The sequence below is a fragment of the Sardina pilchardus genome, chromosome 14 (genome assembly GCF_963854185.1).
Source record: "Sardina pilchardus chromosome 14, fSarPil1.1, whole genome shotgun sequence".
In the NCBI taxonomy this organism is placed as follows: Eukaryota; Metazoa; Chordata; class Actinopteri; order Clupeiformes; family Clupeidae; genus Sardina; species Sardina pilchardus.
In genome coordinates, this window is record NC_085007.1 from 29,552,442 (window position 1) to 29,574,983 (window position 22,542).

At 43.6% G+C, this 22,542-nt stretch overlaps 1 protein-coding gene across 2 annotated transcripts in view; it reads right to left on the reverse strand.

The window, feature by feature from the left end:
- Window positions 1–20,141, reverse strand: part of rai14 (retinoic acid induced 14) — a 40,678-nt gene extending 20,537 nt beyond the window's left edge. For both annotated transcript variants that reach the window (XM_062553926.1, XM_062553925.1), the window contains exons 1-3: window positions 19,637–20,141; window positions 18,826–18,895; window positions 6,308–6,438 (exon numbers count right to left, since the gene is read on the reverse strand). In XM_062553926.1, the coding sequence (XP_062409910.1) occupies window positions 6,308–6,438; window positions 18,826–18,861 (167 nt within the window). In that variant the 5' untranslated portion in view covers window positions 18,862–18,895; window positions 19,637–20,141. The remainder of the gene's footprint in view (window positions 1–6,307; window positions 6,439–18,825; window positions 18,896–19,636) is intronic.
- Window positions 20,142–22,542: the final 2,401 nt, after the last annotated feature.

Sequence of the window (22,542 nt, forward strand, 5' to 3'; positions counted from 1 at the left end):
CCCTGCAGCGCATCTCGGAGAGAATGACACACCACGTGACTTCTCCGCTGTATATGGTGCTTTAAGTTCAACTTCGTGTAATCACCATCCGTGAACCGTTGTTTTCCACGTTTTAATATCTCTCAGGTTGAAATAAAATTTCTCCAGAAGTAGGCTACTGCAATCGCACTTTTTCTCTCAGTCCCAACTGGATAGTCGGCTGCAAATGTAATGTAGCATGCCTTCCCTGAAAATGTATTTCTAAATGTCTTTCTCTTTTTGTTGTTCGCCAACTTCTCATTACAAAGCAAACATGCAGGCAATCCTTCCGCAATGGAAATGAAAGCAAATGATTCGGTCCATTCTGCCTTAAATTCTCTGATCTCATCGGCTATCTTTCTCTTTTTCCCTTTGGGATCCATGGCATGGCCCATACAGACATAGGCCTATACCCGCCGGTTTGTTTACAACTAGGTTTACAGCCACCTGCCTGACACGGCGCCGCCCTGAAACGTGTGTCGCAGGCTATCAAACCTTCGTTGACAGAAATGTTGAACTTTAATATTTATTATGCACATTTTTACAACATTGGAAAACGTTAAGAATGTTTGTCCTCATACAGAAACCATATTAAAACAAACAAACAAAAATCCCCCCATTCATTTTCATACATTTTCGAAGACGCTCCAGGGAGCCACCAGGGTGGCGCTAAAGAGCCGCATGCGGCTCTAGAGCCGCAGGTTGCCGACCCCTGGCCTAAGATCTAATTCCTATCAGTGCATGTTTTGGCTATGTCAATACAAGCACAACCTCCATGTCAGTTTTTCACCTTTGTGGTTTGGCGCCGATTTATGACTCCTGAATATACACATCACACAGCAATGGGCCAATGCTACATGAGGCACAGGACAGACAGGAGTCATGGAGCCGTGGGAATGGGACACTGAGGGACGTCAGAGCTGAGCTGTCTGAGGGCTTCAGTTACTGAGGTAGACATCTTTACATGACGCCTCTACAAATAGCATGACAAACGCATCTTCCACTCATTAGCCGTAATTAATGTGTCAACTGAACTGGGGGATGGACTAAGCAGACAACAGCTGTCCGTTATTCCATTAAAAGACCAGTCGACAATGTTCTGATTTGATCGCAATTGATTGTTAAGGCCGGCGCCCACCGGACACGGCGTTCTGCGGTGTGGGCTTTGCGCGCCGCGTACGTGTCTGGTGGGCGCCCGGCCTTCACAGTTCAGGCAAAATATCAGCTCCAATAGGGCAGGGCCGATAGCATTGTTATGAATTCATGGCAATCTCCGACACCTCTCCATTGTTCTCATCTCGTCTTTTCCCCAGACGCTCAGGAGAACACGCGGCAGCGAGCAATAACATCGGAGCTTTGGATGCCATCTCCTCCTCCTCAGCCAAATCAATCTGAGGAACAAAGCCAAAATGCACACTGGCCGCTCTGCCTATGAGATGATAATCAACTCCCTGGTAGAGCAATCAATGGAGCATAGCAAACCGATGCCAATCATTTCCACTCCAAAAGCAAAAGAGGCGGCTCTGAGCTGTATTGACGTCAATGTCAAATAATAGACTTCAAAACAATGTATCATTTTGCAAGGACACATCGACGTGAATGACAAATATTGTGCATGCGCTGCTCTCAATATCTCATTTCTGGGGAAATGTGATATGGTATTTATATTAGCCAAATGTCTAGATTGTTTCTGGTTGCTGCATGGCTACTGTATGTTTTCAGCGAGGACTATGGCAACGCATAACCACAAACATCCTCCTCCTGTTTTTCTTGGAAATAGTCATTTCTAATTCTGGAAGAGTCTGTTTATAGACCAGTTCTGTGCATACAGGGCTTTCAGGCAAACAGTAGCAAGGACCGAATCAATCAAGTCAAGCAGCTCATTTGTGCTCCACAGATTTGACAGATTGTCATGGTTTAATCAGACACTGTCCCTGTTATATAAATGTATACATAAAAATCAAGTTGTCTGAAAAGCAGCACCGTGATGTGCAGCACTGAGGTCCAAATCTGTATGCAGATTATGAGGAAGATCGGCTGTGAGGTCCACTCCAAAGGTCAGTTAGAGCAGACAGGGGCATCACATTTGGACAGAGATGACCATGTTTATCACCAGACCCCTGGCACTTTCAACACAGCTGGTGAGAAAAATGGTTCGTTTTCAATGCAGATGCATCACTCTGAGGCAGCATGTCTACTGACCTTGACTGGGTATTTCACCATCGATCGATTGACAACGGTTTTACTTTTCTGTGTGGCAAGTCTCTCCTTTTTCTGATCCTATTTGATTGTCTTCAGATGAAGGGGTTTTCAAGTTTGATAAATTGCTGTTTGAGTAATAAATTAATAGAATATAGATATAGAATAATTATGCTTGTTTGCAATGGGATGAGTGTGGGTACGCTTCACTTCACAAAAGTGTGGCCTGACAGTGGCCTGTCATCTACACTTATTTATCATGTCATTTACACATATTACACAGATTTCTGCTTATTTGGTAATTAATATGATTAAGAGAGCAATCAGAAACATTTCCCAGGTAGAGGACACGGCCACTGGAGCATATGATTACTGTCATAACGGAAGGGGATCTCATACGGTCATTCCTTGTGAATTAGAGATCTCCATGGTGATGACTGCGATGGAAAAAAAAAACTGCACAGCAACGAGCGCATGTAGCAACGACCGCAAGTTTTGAGCCTCTTTTGGGTCGATCCAAACAAACAATGGAGTGCTTCTCTCTGGGAAGAGATAAAGAGCGAATTGTGTGCTCGTGCGCGCTTCTCTCTCGGCTCGCCACTCGGAGTCAATCTCGCCGAAGCGGCTCGCTGGCTCGGAACACATCGAGGTCAGTGGTGTTCTCTTTCATTGTGACGGTCTCTCCAACTTCATTTATGGGCGCCGGAGAGAGAAACTCGGGCCAGAGCGCTGCTGCTGTGGTCTGTCGCCAAGGATACTGAATGTACAGTATGAAATGCGTATGAAGCATCTCCCCCCGTACCAACCTCTACCGCCTACGTATCCAAAGTACAGAACATATTAATCATTCAGGTATAAAAAGCTCTTTGTACACATCTGTCAGCATGACAGACTCTGCTATATTATCTTTGGATAAGCCTCATTTGGAGTGTTGAAAAGGTAAGGCACTTCAGGTAAAATGCTGAAAGAAGCAAATAAGACAGCAGACAATTTGGAGTTTAACTGTGTTATATAGATTTGAGTCAGAAAAAGATTGTAATATTGCTGTGTGCTTTAAGCTGACAATACAATGAGGTTGTAAAATTGCAGGTCACTACAGAATCAGTTTTACAAAGGAACAAACTGCAGTAGTTATTTTACTCAAAAACAGTTAGATTTATGTAAGGGATAACGGCCGACGAGGTGACCGGTTCGATGGAAATAATGGCTAGGTGGAGGTCTAGAACTCCGGCGACGTGCGAAGCACGGAGACGGAGTTACCTCCGCCGTGCCATTATTTCCATCGAACCGGTCGACCTCGAAGGCCGTTATCCCGCTTATCTCCCGTTTGTATTCATAACCTGTATATTTAGAACATAGTTTTATTCCACCGTTGCGTCCGTTAACATCGCTAAAACTGTCTTGACTGTGGGACTACTTTCCGCCACATATCAACTTTCTACTTGCAGGACAAAACTGCCGTTACTAGTTCTAAATGGATGGTTGCTATGGCCAAAAGCCAGTCGTTAGTTCTAAATGGCTGGTTGCTACGGCCAAAAGCCAGTCGTTAGTTCTATCTCTGCCGTTGTCAAGCGGGCATTTCCCAGGATTCTGATTAACTTTAACTTTGAAAGATCGCTACTTTTATAGCCTACATGGCATCCAACTAGCTACAATCCACCTCCGTCATATGCTACAATGTTACTATGGTTCTGCACGTCTGTATTTCAGCTTGGATGCAACGTGACAGTTCATTTAAACTTCGCAACGAGTTTGGCGAATTAATATTCAAGTGTGATACGGGAACTACTTCGAAGGTAGCAGGTTATACGAAGTTAATGGCCACCCCATTAGCCAATCAGAGAAGAGAATTCCATTGTTGAGGGAGATAATGACACATAATTGTAGCTTGTCAGACATACTTTGAAATGTATGAAAAGAGTGTAATATCAAATGCAAAACCAAACATCAGGAGTAGAGTGATGTTTAGAAGATATCAGACAGTAAGTCTGAGAAGCAACACCATGACGTGCAGCACTGAGGTCCAAATCTGTATGCAGATTATGAGCAAGATCGGCTGTGAGGTCCACTCCAAAGGTCGGTAGGAGCAGACAGGGGCATCACATCCGTGTTTATCACCAGACCTCTGGCACTTTCCACACAGCTGGTGCAAACATTTTTCAGTTTCCGATGCAGATGCATCACTCTGAGGCAGCATGTCTACTGACCTTGACTGGGTATTTCCGCATCAATTTCTGAGACATCAAAGAATTATGACAAGGAACAATATGGAAAACTATTTGTTCTTCGGCAATGAAGAGGAATGACTGAAGAATTTATAACATTGCTTGGTAGGTTGATATGATGCTGATCGGATTATAAATGGCCACAGCAACGAAGAGGAATGACAGAAGAATTTGCAGGTATTGATTTTTGTGGATACCTGCATCAAGGGCTTGTGGCTTGTGCGATATTGTTGCTGACCGTATCATAAACGGCCACAGCAACAAAGAGGAACGACCAAAAAACTTGCTGGTACTTGTTGGTGCCCTCATCAAGGATTTGCCTTTTTTGTATATGTTGTTGATTGAATCATAAACGTCCACAGCAACAAAGGGGATTGATTGAAGAGTTAGTTAGTATTTGTCAGTGCCCTCATCAAGGGTTTGCTTTTTGCTGTATATGTAGCTGATTGGATCATAAACATCCACAGCAAAGCAGAGGAATGACTGAAGAGTTTGTTGGTATTTGACGGTTTTGGTATTTGAGAATTTCGGTATTTGTTGGCAGAGGACCCATCATGAATATGTAGGCTTAGCCGCCTTGTAAAATCCCCTTCCTAGGACTAGGCACTAGGAATCTTCTGACATCTCTCCTACTGTATGTTTATCTGAAATTGCTTTGTTGTGCCACAGAGCTCTCTTTATTCTGATTCTATTTGAAGTTCTAAAGTTGAAGGGTTAAGTTTGATAAATCACAGTTCCGGTAATAAATTAATATTAAATTAATTTCAAGATACGCCACTTCAGATGAGACCTGTGTTTCACCTGTCATTTAAACTTTTCTGTTAAGCCTATTTCTAGCACACGTTCTGTTTGTTTGGCAATTAATATGATTAAGAGTAATCATATCCCTTTTCAAGGTAGATGACATGATCACTGGAGCGTGTGATTACGGTCGTAAACGTAACTGAGGGAGCTCTCAAGTTTCAGCAGATATTCGGTCACTTACTATGTTGCATGTGGGAGCAGAAGGGTAAGGTCTAAAATTAAAGTAAACATTCAAATGGACACCTGTGGGCCATCTGGAAACCAGTCATTATCTTCAGCTTTTAGCTTTTAATTACAGCTTTTTATCATCATAATTAGGTTCATCTCCGGTAACTATGGTAGTCGACATTAATCAGATCACAATTATTCTGGGAACAAACTGTACTCTATCTGGTGTCCATGATGTATCCAGAAACCCAGCAGAACTGAACAGGCCAGTAAAGTCTGTTTAGATGAGTACTGGATCAATGAGAGCAAGTGGACATATAAAAAGCATTAATTTGTCAAAAAGTATGCTACTGCTCACAGTATGTGTAGATAAGCTGATGATATAGGATACCCCAGAGACAGGGAAAGAGCCTGATGCTTAAAGCACAAACCCAGCAGCGATCAGAACCCTACATAAATGGGGAAAAACACAGGTTGTGATTATGTTGCAAGCTCCGTATGCTTTTTTACACCTACAGTATATAACACCTGAATGCAACCTCTTTCTAAAGCCAAGAAGAGTGATCTTTTGCGGATAAATGCATGAGCGCAGCAGAGTATATATTTTTCTCACTTTCAGATCTGGGCAGCACAGTGATTTGTGGTTGGCACTCGAGAATAATCTCTGTGGGGCAGAAAGGGCCATTTCTGCCAGACACTTTCATTGCCAAAGCAGACCCCATGATGTGTAATTTCCAAACAACATTTCTTTAGTTTTTGCTTGATTATCTCTGAGGAAAAACAAAAAAAGGGGAAAAACAATTCTACATGCAAATCAGTCTTCCCCATTGAGGATACCCCTTCAGGTCCATGTCCCCTCCCACATAGTACAAAACATGGCCCTGCCTACTCACGCTGATTTGCCCTCAGCGTCCAGCTTAACGGCACTGGCCCCCTTCTTAGCCAGGAGCGACGTGACCTTGTCCACCTCCCCGTGCTCCACCGCGGAGAGGAGCCGCTCGTCATTCTTACTCCACTCATGGGCCTGCAGGAAGACACACACACACACACACACACAGTAGGCATAAATACAGCAATTCCCGTCAAAAACATGAATATTACATCTCCAACAGACCACTGACTATCTGATCCTTACTGTGTGAGAATAGAGGGACCTGAGGTATGGGAAACGGGCGTGTTAGCAAATAGGCTAAAACTCATGGGTCCAAATATGTGACCGGTTTCATCCATGTTTGTGTTTGGGATAAAGACAGACAATCTATTCGGTGTGGGAGGAGAATTCCAAATCATCGCTCATGCCAAGAAGCTATGTAGTGAGATAGATGTCAGCTGCCCTGGAAGTAACAGGGCCATTAAAAAGGCGAGGCTGTCACTGCTACCCTTTGAGAACAAGCTGGTGTTTTATTTCTGTAGGGCACTGTGCTTCACGCTCTAAGAATGAACAAGATCAACAAACAGGCTGGAGTTGTTTTTCTACTCAATACCGTGGATCATTTTCTCAAATAATAGCCACATTAATAACCTCTCGCTGACTGCCAAGGCAAAAGAGTTTGACTTCAACTTGCCTCACATGGAGGTCAACCCCAATAGGCACCTCATCATCTACCAGAAACACGCTGTCCACAGACACATCCCAAAAGAAGGGGATGGAGGCACTTTCTTCCTTTATTTCTTGCCCTTCCCCCTTCCCCCCTTCCCCCCTTCCCCCCTTCCCCCCTCCCCACCCCTAGCGTATCTGTAAACACACCTTCAGTCATGGGTGAGAAGCTACAAGGTGATTCTGGATGTGGGGAGAAGAAAGGAAGAACACCAGCAGAGACACACAATTAATCAGCAGGGGAGCGAGTGGCTCTCTCAGCAGGGGAGAAACAGCACACAGCACGACATGACACACTCCTCCTCAGGGTTGATTAAGAGTCATCCTCTACCCCCCCTCCCGAAAGCCACCAAACCAGGACAAATGATGCTTGTTTTTCCTTGTTTCGCCCCCACAGCTAGTGCTGAACACTAGTTGAGCTTACTGATTCGTTGGGCGAGACAGAGGGCAAAGCTACTTCTGTGATTGCAACAACACAACGCAATGTTGCTACACATGTAGAGGCAGGTATACAGTACCACCCACAAACAATCTAGCTAATACAGCACACAAGCATACACATACCAACACACATATTATGTGCATTTAAACATGGCTGGCTGTGTGTGTGTGTAAGTAGATTATCATTTATATATATATATAAAACTCTATACTACTCTCACAGCCAGCCGTGTTTAAGTGCAGAGTATTAGGTGGAGGAATGGAGCCTAATGGCCCAGTGCCCTGAGAGCAGATTGTTTACCTCACACTGGCATGCACGCGGGTTGAGCCGAAAGCAGACCGCAGAGGTCAGCCGATGAAAGGGGTCACAGCTGAAGTCTGTCACCATTTTGGGAATGTACTGCAACTGGAGATGGCATCAGGGACCCACCTTGGAAAACCTAGCGCTATTTCGGTGTATCCTGGCCTACTATCCTTAAGAGCCCAACGCCAGGAAAACTCTAAAGCTATGGAGCACAAGGACTTAAGAGGGCTATTCCTTATACATGTAGGTGTTCCTGTGGAACTAGAGACCCTGTATGCTTTAGGTATATCCCAGCTCTGATATAAAGCCTTGGTTACGCACTACTGAGTCAGTGAGCTAATCAAGAGCTTTACAATCGACCAATAAGAGCAGGTAGCTCAAACATACGGCTCAGTCATATCCACAAGAAACACTTGGGCTACAGAGAGTATAAGGCAATGACAACAAAGTCCAGTCAGTGTAAAATTCATATCATAAAAAGGGGGAGAAGATACTGTACACCAAAGGAGGCAAGAAGGCAAATAATGTACAAAGTGCAACTGAGAACATCTGTGGGTGGGAAGTGGGAGAACAAAGAGACAGACATCCACAGCTAATAGGCTCATTTGAGTGGCTAACAATGACTCAATCAGCTGAAGACAAAAGGTGGGTAATCACAAATGTGCAAATTATGAGCAAGTCTCAAGTCCCAACCATCAGGTCTCAAGTAATTCCCAAGTCACAGTGATAAATATCAAGCAAGTCAAGTCAAGTCCTTGATATACGGTAAGTCAAGTGAGACAAGACATTGCGCAAGTCACGCAAGCCACAAGTTAAGTCGTGCAATATTTTAATGATCTACACAGTTTCCAAAACAGAACAGATTCACACACGTCACCCACTGAACAGAGAAAACAGAGAGAGAAACACACTGTGTACACACACACTGCCTTTTCTTTTTTCCTACTTCAGCACGCACCATTAAGGTATGAGCATAGACTGTATATACATATTCAGTATACTGTATATACAGTCTATGGGTATGAGAGGTAGCAGGGTTAAGTGGTGAATATTCTCTTTGAATGAGTCCCATTTTAACCGCATGGCTTCTTTCTGTCTACTGCATACTGGCCAAGTTTTCAAAGACATAATGTCTCAATGTCTAAAAATATGTTGACATTTAATTTAGAAAGTCAAGTCCTTTTGAGTCCATTTGATTCAAGTCTAAACCAAGTCTCAGTCATGGGTAAAGTAAAGTAAAGTAAAGTAAAGGTCAAGTCAAGTCTTTTACCAATGTTTGTCAAGCAACTTGGAAGTCCTCAAATTTGCGAATCTATGCAGGTTTGACGATTTCATCGCCGGTTTCGCTTTCGGTCGTTTTACGCTTGCAGATTTCTCTGCAGAGCTTCTCCTACAGCTTTAGCATGTATATTTTACAACACTCCTAAATAGGTCAGTCTGTCTTTTCATGAGCATGATCATGAGGTTGGAGACGTTCTGTGGCACAAACTTGCATGCGTGGTTTTTACGCTCAGAGGCAATAGGGGGAATTCAACACGAAAAAAGTCAAATGACCATTCCAATTCCAAAGCTGAGTAGTTAAGGCAAATCAAGCTAAGAAAACTTGCATAATTTAACTTTAAGTCAGATTTGAGTCAAGTTATGGGACTCCAGTCCCCCACCTACAGTATGACTTACGATGATTGATACATTTGAAATAGCAAGATTTCATTCACTTGAGGTTGACAAAAAGTCAAAAAGTTCTCAAGAACCAGCAATGGCAAAATTATTCTTACATACTGAACATTTTCCTCAAAGTGGGAAATAAAGAATCGCATAACAAGTGCCATTATGTTTGTGAAATGCTTCTTTGCCTTCTCACTTCAGCTCTGCTGCACAGAGTTCAGATTCGAGCTAAAGAGCCCTCTCTTCCCATGAGGGTCAATCTGCAAATTGACCTCAGTGACCAAAGCAGTGCGGTGTGGAAAAAGGAACTTCACATTTGCACTGTGTGGCAAAGGTTAGCACCTTTTGTAGCACTGCAACTTGCATTTCTCCCAACTTTTGGCTGGCTCATACATAATTCAGGCAACGTCTTGACAAGTCCAGAAAAAGAGTGAATAAAATGACCCCGACCTCTCTTGGCCCTACACCCTTATTCACCACGGCAGATCGCCTATAGGGTTTCAAAGGAGAGAGAGCATGGTGGGACACTTGCAAATCCAAATAAATGCAGATCCCTACTGTTTGTTTTGCTTAACCCCCTTTGGTCTGATTAGGCTTTTTCTGAGGAACGAGCTGGGATTTCTTTATTACAGTCTTTTTACAGCCATTTCATTATTGCTCAAACCAAGCTCCAAGTTTCACAGCACATGTTCTGCTATTAATGAGCCTTCATTCAGCATTCCTGTTGCGGCTCAGCGGTCCAGGTACAGTATGGATGTCTGAAGCTGCATGTGCTGGAACTTCTCTCTGGCTAGAGGGAATGATTGAGCGCAACCACAGGGCCCCCGAGATACAGTACACTTGAACCTCTGTGATTTGACAGAAGAGTCTGGAGAGCAGTGTTTTCACTCCTTGTAAATGGGCGCTCCAATTTTGCCACTGCAGGCGAGCAATTGATTGCGTTCACAAAACGAAGACATACAGAGCACATACAGAGTTGATTGCCTCTGGATAGTTCAATCATCCTCCCTTAAAGAGAACAAAGAGCCTGTAAAAGAAAAAAGAAAAATAACTACAAGCCTCCAGTGGATAAACATAGTCCCTATTGGTTTCATTGCCTCACACTTAACGCTAAGGCTTCGGGGTAAAAAGTCCATCAATCTCTCAGCGTGATACGTTAAGATTTTGATTTGTACTTTGTGAGGAGAATCGCTGTTGAATACATGTTTACTATCTGGATCCTCATACAGAAGAGTCATACTGAGAGATGCAAATGGCAGATAGCCTGGGGCCCACGGACACCATCCTGCTACAACACACTGATTGGCACTCAATACAAATGTGGAGCAACAGCTAATCCTGTGCTTATGAGATGACCTCGTAAAGTGCATCAGCACCATATGAACTGGATCACATAGGTCAATCCAAATCTGCGCCAAGGCTGCACTCACAACAGGACAGCTGTGGCAGATTGTGTGGCACAACATCGGATGAAGCAACTGTCAAATTCAGATTCAGAAGGCTTTGTGGAGGATCAAGCGTGCAAAAATTGCAAAATGCCGCAAAGATAAGTGGATGCCTAAACAAATAAATGCATGACAGAACAGGCATCAACGTCTCCTTGTCGAAGCGTGTTCAACAACTACAAAACCTGCTGTTCAGCATATACGGTGCAATCCATTTCCTTCTGCTGGTGAGAAAACCTGCCACTGACTTTACACGTTTCAGCAGTGAGGATATCAGGTTCATATACACCACTGCAGTATGAACAGGGGAGAACAGCTAGACTTTCCGGTTTCATTTCTCCCATTGGAAAAAAAAAATGTATTAATCATTGCCAGTGTGCATACATCAGCCACTGGTGCAAATGAAACCCACACAGGCTGAAGACAAGAGATCTCTGTTGTTTCACATCTAGCACCCCCTCCCCTACCCCTGGAAAAACAGGAAACACTTAACATTATCTGGGGGGCTCTGTGTGTGACTGAGTAAATGTTGATGGCGGTTGCGGTGGTGGCGGTGGTAGAGGGAGGGGGCAGAGGGAGACGCGCACCAAACACAACCAACACCCACTCTTCAGTGTAAACACCTCGCTCTTATCAGATCCAGGTCTTCCTCCACATGGCAGGAGTGGAGTGGAGTGGATGGAAGCAGAGAGGGAGAGAGAGGGACAGCAGGGATGGAAATCCTTTGAGCAGACCACTGAACGTGTCCTTTTCCATAAAACCTTTTTATGCTTCATGGGAATTTGAGGGTGGGGGGTGGGGAAGGGGGGTTGCAGAGAGTCTCTACTCTATGTATGCACTATGCGAAGAGAGCGATTGCACTGCTCAAACCGCAGTACATTAGGCTTCCCAGAGCAAAGGGACAGCGTCCAATATAAATGATCTTTGTGCACAGCCTCCTGACTAGCATACCAAAAAAAGCCATTCGTGTACACTGTCGGAGGCACATGTTGATCTTGCAAATAATCAGCAACTCCACTGACCACGCTCTGGCCCCTTCAAGCTTCTCTGGGTATCATGTTCAGTTAGGCGCTCGGCCAAGGGGCCAGCTGATAGGCTGCCTAAGCCTGGCGCTAACCGCATCTCACTTTCAGCAGCTCAAGCCGGGAAAGTTGGGAGAGGGATGCATGTGCTTTGACCTGCCAACCCAGAAGAGTCAGGTTAAGAGGCTGGCACACCCCTGACATGGAGCAGAGTTTCCAAAAAGGTGGTGACCCTGAGCACAGAGTGGAGGGTGTGAGTATCGCCGGCAGAAGAGTGTGTTAGTCTGCGAGAGACCCCCAACTGAGCTACCCTATCCCCAGGGCGAAAGTACACCGAAGCCATAAGCCTCTCTAATCTTATTAAGACTTGAAAACCGCACGGCATAATGATAATGCGTAACCTATGATGAGAAATACAGAAATAAAACATATCTAACGTGCTTGGCTTTAACTGAAGGGAACTCTGCACAATCGTTCAATCCTATGGGCCGTTGCAAAATACCTCGCTCTAGTTCTCTGTAGTCAAAAAGCAACAAAAAAAAATCTTAAAAGACTTGGCAAAAAAAACCTGGATTTACAGTCCATCCAGACGAACAGCAGCTGCTAAAGCCACTTCTGCCTGCATCTCAAAGCCTTAGCTCTTGTGTCTAGGGTTCACCCACACCCACATCCCTCGGCTGATCTTATAAATCAGATTCTCCACCCTCCCCACTGCCCCTCCCCCTCCCTCCCTCCCATCCTCCTCCATGCCCGACCCTCAGCCCCCCTCAATCATTAGAAGCCCCATCATTATGCTGGGTAAGCACTGTGTGGAAACTCATCCCAAGTAAGCTGCAGAGCTCGTCTCCCTGCAAGCCATAGTCAAGACATTTCAGACAATGCTTCCAATGACTGGGACCAGCTGTCTGAAAAGGTGCCATGTCTTAGGCCAGGAAGACAGAGAGTTGCGTCTGTGGTGTCTGTGGTGTCTCTGGTGCCCCCCCCCCCCCCCAAACCCCAACCAAAAAAAAAACAGAAAAAGAAAACAGATGCATGTTGAGAGTTGCGAGGGTGGCAGGGACTCAAGAACCCTGTGCCATTCCGGAACAGAGCATATTTGATTCCCAGGGTTTATAATGCAGAACATCTGAATAGGGTTCCGAAACAAACACAACGCTCCTTTTCTGCTGCGTAACAGCTGAAACAGCTTAAACTGTTCAAAATGGCATCTGCAAGTTTACATTACTCTGAAGCTCAAACCAAACTATAAGGTACTTCAGTCCTCGGAAAAAAGAAGGGTCAACAAACAAACGCCACATGTTTGCTCTTGGACAGCCATCTACAACCACTTGAGAAAAGCTGCCCTGTCACCAAATCTTCTTGCTTTACGGGATGTGATCTCTTATGTATCGCCAAAACAATCTCTCTCCACACTTACAAAAGCTGAACGTTCCTGTAACAGAACACAAACCAGCCATGCCAAACCAGACTGTCTGAAATGAGTTTCATGTTAAGTTCCTTGAGGCAATGCCTGAAGCTTGAGCCTCCTGTAGGTTTCTTTCAAACTTGTATTAGTTCACGTTCGGGCGGAAAAAAGAAAATACAGAGAGCCATTGCTGGGAATCGTTGTAAATCACAGCGGTTAAGAGGAAAGGATTGGTGCTGGCGTTCCTTGTATAGCCTCTCAGATGAGGTCAGAGTCTGGGAAGACATTTATCAAGCCTGTGCTGAGGTACGGTTAGTGAAAGGACAACATAAGCAGCGCCATAGTTTCTTTTTTCACTCACTCTGTCTTTCTTTCTTTTTTTGTTGCTGCTTACAAGGAATGTTGAGTACTTCGTCATATTTCACTCTGCTCTGGGGCCAGCAAAGACTTAACCCTTCAGCACTGTAAAAATAGCATTCGCACTATACTTCCTGAAGCGCAAATAGCCTTTCCTGTTCTATTAATACATGATTGAACTTGGAATGCTTACCCTTTCCAGATTGTTTCACTTTGGTCTGGGGGCTACAATTACTGCAGTGCATTTTAATGAATAAAGTAACGCTAACCCAAGATATAAATAAATAATTTCACATAAATGGATATTGTTTAATGAGCAATAAAAACACAGTCTGAAGTGATGAAAACACATATTAGACAAAAAAATTTAATTAAAATGGTAAAACCCACCACAGAGACACTACATCTACAACTACATCTGTCCGTGTAATAAACAAAATATGTACAAAGCAAACAAGCCCCAAGAAGTTCTACATTAATTTAAAGTTGATATAGAGTTTGAGAAATGCATCTGTTGTTTGCAATCTCTGTGTTGACTCTAAAGGCCTCTGGGCTCCCCGTCTTATCTTCCATCTGCTGACTGCATCATTACTTCATGCTGGGAGGAAAGCATGTCTACGTTATCGGGAGGTTCACCCCTTTGAACCCCCTGACAATAGTAACTACATTCCAGACAGGCCTTACATTTGGACAGTAAACAAAAATCCATCTTAAAAGATGGTTAAAGATGCCAGAACAGAGTGTTGTCTAGACAACACAACACAGAGAATATGTAACTAATATGCATTTCAGACAGCTGTGTTGACAGAGTTTCTGCACAGAACTGCATAATCCAAGGCAGACACATGAATTAGGTCTGGAGATGGAGACATAAAGGGGGTTTGCCATGCTGAGACTAGCCTCTGCTAATCCCTCTGGGTGAGACAGCTGGGAGCAGGCTAATGCAGAGGATAATACTCAAGGCAAGCGCCTGTTGTTCCCATTCTCTTCTGCTTTCTGGCGTCGCTGCCAGACCTGCTGCTACTGGTCACCTGAAACTTTTTTTTTTACAGGGTTGTCAACAAATACTGTACTACCAGTCTCAAAACTGTTCTCAGTTGGGGAACTCTGATTGGTCAATGGGTGCTAAAGAAAATAGACTATTAGAGAGAGAGAGCAAAAGGCCATCAATACTTTCTGACCTTTTCCAAACCAATATTCAAAGAATGGGGCAGACAGACAGGGGTCTCCTTACTGAATGAATGAATGCTGCATGATTTCTCTACTCAATACTCTCTGGAAATGTTTGGAAATGTAATGGCGATGTGGTGCCTGTCTTACATACGCAAATAAAAGTCGATTTATACTGTATACAGCTGTCCCTGTCAATACAGCCAGCTATTTCTGACCATGCCCCCCCCCCATGTAGAGTGCACTAACAAGTATAGAAATGGTCCCAGCAAGCGAAAGGACAGTTTCCCTTTCAGGCATGGCACTGTGGAAGAGCTGGGTTCTGCTCAAGTGTCAATCAGGAACAGGGGATAGAGAGGGAATTAGACTTCAGTCTGCTGCTCTGTGCAGCCCAGATGAACCGAGTTAGAAGGCTGCCATGGAAATGAGTCAGAGAGTGAGGCTGTGAAGGAAACCAAGAGAGAGCACACACTGGAGCAGAGAGGAGGTTTCGTGATTTTTGCTAGGAGGCCGAGAAGAGGAGCGTTTTCCCTTTCGCTGGTGGAGAGACCATCTACTCGCATCACCCTTCACCCATGTCTGACTGATGAGGTAACTGTGCCAAGCCTTCAAAGCGCACGCCACATTCACAATTACTTATCGCCCTCGAGACAACACTGCCGCCCTCCTCACTCCCAGGCTGGTCTGCTGGCCTCCCGCGCTACCCTAAAAGGTCTACGATGATCTCATCCTCTTTATTTGGCCAGCTATTGCCTGAGTTGAGTTACAGGGCAATTCCTCCCATACCAACAGTGTGAAGCTTATCAAAATACAGAGCCATTACTGCAAGTATGCGTCCCTTTTGTGAAGAACAATAGGGAATGAGCCCAACTGTCACCACATAAAAGTATTCTCTGGACGTAACAGATGTCAATGGCTCCACACGGCTCTTAAGCCCTGTTTAAAATCCTTCAAAACTGATGATGGAATTTGACACAGAAAAGGCCAAAGTAGATGAAAAAAATGGCTGGCATGTGGTTGGCATGGTCACCACTGCTGGGTTTAGGAGATTCCTGGTGGTGCCGCATTACTTTCTTACCAACACATTGCTCGTGGTTCACACTGTCAAAGCATTACAAGGTCTAAGAGACTGCTCTCAGGAAACTTCAAGTAAGCTTCGAACTTCAAGAAACTTTCACCAAACTCCCTCTTTGTCTTGAAATGTTCAAAAGGCATTCCACTGTACAACACATCCTCATGTCAAATCCAAAGCAAATCCATCTGCGCTTAAAGTGCATGTTTTGTCTGTGAATTTTATCTGCGATAATGAAAAGAATTAGATTCAGCGTTAAGAAATAAGAAAAAGATGGCAAGGACAAAGATATGGACGGGAGAGAACATCCTGCATTGTGCACTGGTGGCTGCTGAAATGTCTCTGCTCCAAACCAAATGCTCTCACGCTAATAAACAGTGTAATGACATCACACTGAATAAGTTGTTTTGTGTGGGATGAACTGTAGGTGTGTGTGCATCTGAGTGTTTGTGTGTCTCAGTGCCTTCACAAATAATGAATCACAGATGAAAGAGAGAAGGAAAACAGATAGAGAGAGGAGGAGGAAAAAGCAAAACAACTTCAAAACAATTCACAGAGGAAGCTTGGACCCAGGGAGAGAGCGGGACAAGGACCTATAAATATTTTATAGATGTGTACTACGGGTTAATGGGGTGCTGCTTCATCACACAGAAGGTTCGCTAGTCTAAACAGGGTGCAGACCAGGGGGTCCTGGACTGAAAACGCTGGCCACATTACAAGAATTCTGTGGGGAACACACACAGCTCCAAATTGTTCCTGCAATCTCCTACTTTATATGCATATTTTTTTTCCTTTCAATCTAGGCCAGCATCTACTGGCTGGCAAGGCCTGTGGAATTGTACGTGAGACTGAACAAAGGTCTGCTTAAATATTTTCAAGGGAGGGGATGAACTGGTGTGACTACACAATGAGAACAGAAAAAGGTCTCGTAACAAAAACGTTTGACAATCTACATGACCCCAGACTGAGCTTGCTGCATATAATTGTACTGGATCACTAATGCTTCTCCGATACATTTCATCTGAGAATGGTTTGGCCACTTCTTTTCTAAAAAAGTGTTCATTTATTTGGTCATTCCAGAACCCATGTTTTACTGGAGAGTGAACACTGACCCTAAAGAGATTCCAGTGCAATCAGGGCCAGGGATATACTTGGCTACGCACCATGACTGCTACACGTGTTTTGCGTCCATTCAGCATGCAAGTTGTGCACATCCTCACGTGAATGTCTGCGAGATGCAGTATACTTATCAACAACACAAGAAGCGGTTGGATACTGTAGGTCCAGTACGTGATCGAACATGAGCATGCAAGGCCAGCTTTATTCACAACTCTGGGGCTGAGTTCTGTGGTGAGCACTCCAGTAACACGTGTAGTGCCTGCATAGTACTCGGGCAAGGTTTTGCTCAGAACGTAACCTTTTGCGTAGGCTACACAAGCGTTTGGTCAAAAAGCATCCGAGGCCTAAAGCTGACAAACAGAGCCTTAAATAGTATCAAAAAGGATACCTTTTTCTCCCCCCTCTCTGATGGTGCTGTTAAAACACAGCTGGCAACACACAGCACACTTGGCCCATACCTTTGGTCTTACTGGCAATCACTTCAGCCAAACCAAATGTATGACATTTATTGGCGAAGAACTGAACTATCAGAACAGGCGCATGGAAATCGGTACACATAGACTGTTGTTGGACAGTTCACACAAGATGGAGTTATACTGTACGTACAATGTTCTTTGACATCTGATATTTACGGTATATCTAACTGAGTTATAACAATTTCAATGCTCTGTTAGTCATTCTATAATCAGTTCTGTATCCTTCTGTAACTAGAGACCAGACTCAGAGCTACGTATGTGGGTGGAAGTACTTTGAATCTACTGTACTGACTAAAACGGTTTCCAAGCAACCATTTCTCTGAAATAAGCCCACTATTACATTATGGCCAAAAAACAGCAAATGGGCTATACTGCCTGTAGTGCTACACTGATTACCATTTTTGGTTACACTTTTCAGAGATAATAATGCCCCAACTATCATCTTCCAGATAGAAAAAAGGATTATCGGCAATAACACTAGGAAGTCACTAGGAAGTGGCTTATTAGTTTGGGTAACACTTGAAACCAATGATATACGTAGAACATTCATGTCTAAGCTTGAGACATTCAAAACTTCACAACTTCATGAATAGCAACACACTCTCGTAACAATTACCAATGAAACCCCAGAGCTGACAGCGAATGCTTTCACATTTGACATGAATAAAACCAATAAGCCACATCATCAAGGTACTGCAATGTTTGTAGAAAGTTGTATGATGGTTCCAGCACAAATGTTTCCGTTGTACACTGGTAACTTGAATTAAGGTTTGAGTAAGATGTCTATATAACAGAGCATTACATTTTAAGAACATTCCTAACACACAATTAAGATTTTTAGTGTCTCAAAACCACATTCTCCTCCTCAAGATGGCTGGAGCTCCATTATGGTCATAGTCTGATGAGTCAAACTCCAAGGAATCCAGCCACTACCCCTGGAATTTTCTTCCTGGTGAGTGGTGACAACTACTAAGAACAAATGGGAAGACACTCCGTCTCACAGGAAACCAACAGCACGGTTTCCAGTTCACTTTCATCTTGAATACAAGGACAGGGAGGGTTTTTTTGTTGCTGTTTAAATTACTTTCAACCAGAGCAAGACTTTGCTCTACCCATTTGAAGATCAGGTTCACTGGATGTACAGCAGAAATGACTCACAGGATGTAGTCCATGAGCTGGGTGGAGGATGTTAACTAATGAATCACATTGAATCATGAGGAATTTCAATTCACTGTGGCTCGCTTAACACGGTGTAGCTTCAATAAGGTGACTGCCACTGAGACTTAAAACAAGGGTCAGACCATAAGTTCATAAACTAGAAAGAGAACCGTTACTCACATCAGTTTTCCTGAACTTTGCTTTGAGGCTCTTCATGTTAGTCCATTCAGTTTGAGGCGGTCGAGATGATCTATGGCGAAAAATATCATATATGATGTTAATCAACATTGTGTCCTTAGGGAAATACATCTCCACACCATTCACTGTCTTGTTACAAGTGAGGATTGCTCATCCCCAAATATAGCTACTGAATATATATAGAAGGCAATGCAACTTCACCAGGGCGATTTAAAACTGGCATCAGCAATACAGCATTTAAAAAGCACCCTGGGACTATTCGTCATCTGTGGCAAGCGAGCCTAGGTCCTAGTAGCCAGATTACAAACTCATTCAATATTCTCGGTCTGTGAAAGCGCTGCAGAGAGTTCTTTAAAATGTGGTGGGAAGTAATAAGGTCGCCCGCGGTGCACATATAATTCTTCAATCTATTAAAGCATGGGAAACATATTCAAAAGGCGCACACTCCACAGTGAATAATAAAGGCAATGGGAGCCCCCAAAGTTTTCAAATGAGTTAACGTTAGCGTTTCAGAGTGATTCAGTGATGCGAGCAAATAAATGTATAATATATAGCCTACTCGTGGTTCGTGTCAGGACCAGCGATTCAGTCACGAAGTAGGCTACAAAGCATCTATAATAACAGAAGAGAACAACTAAAGAAACAAATGTAACAGGCTCACATTCCTTCACGTATCCTGAGCACAATGAACTGAACTTTGTTGCAGCTACCGGAAGCCTTCCCACCAGTCATACAAAAGTGGTAGCCTAACAATCATGCTGGGAAAAGTGTTTTCCAGATTCTGTACACTTACCCACTTAACAAAAGTTCAGCGACAAAGAGTTGTGCGATTTGGTGCAGATGAGAGTTTTCAGCCCTTACTGGCTAGTCTACGCGGCATTTAATTCAGCACAAATGTTTACATGCATAGGGAAACCGTAAATTATGAACAGCGCTGGACAAAACAGGCAGGTCCGTGAGGCTGGACTATGCTAGCTAAACGCATTAGCCATCAGTGAGTCCATTGGGGTGGCCTGCCTGCAGCCTGCTCGGTGGCGCTCTCTCACTCCGATTGTTCCCCTGGTAAGTCATGACGTCATCTCCCTTGTGTCCTCGTGACTGGATGAAATGTTACACCGTTCCCGGTGTACAGTAGCTCGCACGGATTCGGATCGTCGTGATTTTATCCTTTCCCCGGGCTCAGCTACCTCTAGCCTATTCGTTTATCCGTGGATCAATTTGGTCTTTATTCAGTTCTGTGGGTTAGGTCTCTTGGAGACCAATCATCGTCCTACTGATATATTGTTTTTGTTTGGTCCATCAATAAAGTCCGATGGACTGGAGGCTATCTTGCGAGCATACACGTATTGTGCAGAAGTAGGACAGGCAACCGAAAACACATGATCAGGTTAAATAGTTTCCTCCCCATTACGCAGCTTGGGAAATCCAATGGACCGAAGATGATTGCGCGGCCGCGGGAAACAACATTAGCCTATATAATATTATTGATGACACATAGTAACAATTTGGTGCATGCCCCTAACAGGTACTGATGTAACAGGATGAAATTGTGTTTTTTTCCGAAGGTCTAGGCCTAGTGCAGGTTACGAAGAGGCACAGGACACTTCGTTGGAAAGATTATGCAATGTCAATTAGCTTATCCTTTTGTCAACTAAAATGTTGCTTATGTGAATGTGGTGATGATTGTATTGTGTTTGCAAATTCAAGATTCCATTCCCCTCAATAACCTTTTGACCTGTAGAATAATGCACAATAGCGCACAAACAGCTAAACCGTAACATAATAGGCTATAGCATTTTTAATGAAGTTTACTAATTGGAACTTGTCCTAACTTAATCCAAATGAACCGTTCAGTCTGCCCAGTAGATGGTAGTACTGCTCTATTGATTTGACACGGATCACTTTAGACTACATACAGCACTTTCGCGCACCACTGGCACTACATAGCCGTTTCACCTGGCGGATAATAGGTGGTCCGGAAACATTGTCTGGGAAGAGGCTGTTGCCAATTTCCTGAGAGATTTGGACAGACGTTTGCTAGTAGGAGAATGAAAGAGATTTCTGGCTTCATTCATGCTAAAAGATATGAAGGCTCATCTCTGGTTTGGAAGAAATGTGTCCATTTCGGCAGAGGACTGGAGTTGGCATCGCCAATTCTGTGTTTTCCGTCATCTTGTTTAGGCTGCTTGTCTCTCTCGAGCAGGTTGCCCACTCTCAGCAGGGTGAATGTGCCTTTCATGACTCGATAATTCAATGAAAGGAAATTTTTGGAACCAGTACCAATGGGCTCACATCCCTTTTTTACTGCGTAATACTGTGCCAAAGAGCACAGTATGTTGCATGACGTAGCTCATAGAAATTAGTGATGGATTTCTTAATGTATACTTTTTTATGCATATGTTTTTGTGCATATGCCATGCCAGTTTTTGATACAGATCATAACAGAAGACCAAAACAGAACATCAAATACATTAGAAAATGAAAAGAAACTGTAATCAAATTGATAACAAAACATTTCTCCTTCAATTATGTGCCATTTTGAGAGTCATTACTTTCATGTAAGAGTCTGCTTTTCCCCAATTGCAACAATTACTGTCCTGCCTATTTTGACATTTCCTTTGTCAGATGGCATCAATCTTTTCATTTGTTCTGAACCAAATAAATTGTGCTTTTTGTGATCAAAATAGCTCTCAAGTTTAAACATCGACCACCTGTAACGTTTTCCCAACTCTCTCCTGTTTGTTGTTTTGCTCAGGTCAATAGCATTTTTTTAAAATCTCAAACTCTACCTGGAACACCTGCAATCTGAGTTGCCTCTGCACTGCTGAAGATGACACTGGTGTTTTTGAAGGTCTATTTTATAGAGCTGCCAGCTGAGAACCTTTACGACACCTCTTTCTCACACTAGAGAGGGAATGGCTTCCTCTCTTCGTACCCTTGATTGCAGGGCCACCTCTTCATGGAATTGTTTTGGGAAATAGCCTTGATGTCTCAGAACAACAGCCGAGCATTTCTTTCTGGCTGCTTACATCATGAGCAAACTCACAAATCCAAATGCTTCAGACACTGAAGTTGCCCAAACAGCACAGTGAGCACAGTTTTCAGCTGAGCAACTGCAAACAGAATTGCAAATAAGTGATGAACGAGCCTTTTGATTTGATAGGACTGGCTAAAACTGGCTCAGTCTTAACCCTAAACTAGATTAACTGCATAATGGTATATGGTATGACCACCGCATGTTTTAAACATTAAGTCATATATCTTCTCCCCCTTGGTAACTCAATAATTGTTTAATAATACAACAGAACAATATACAGTTTGAACTGCTTGATGTGTTTTTAATGTGTGTGTGTGTGTGTGTGTGTGTGTGTGTGTGTGTGTGTGTGTGTGTGTGTGTGTGTGTGTGTGTGTGTGTGTGTGTGTGTGTGTGTGTGTGCGCGTGTGTGTCAGTGTGTGTCAGTGTGTGTGTGTGTGTGTGTGTCTGTGTGTGTCTGTGTCTGTGTCTGTAAAGGTGAATGCACACCTACAGTAGTGACTTCAAAGCACATGCTGCAGTGCCGACTGTCTGTTGAGTCCTGTTGTGTTGCTTTGTGTTGCCTCATTAGTGTGCTTGCTGCAAGCAAAGCACACTATTGTTATCCGTGCGTTTCATATTATTTATCTTAAGTCCAACTTTTGTCTCCCTATCTTGTCCTAGGG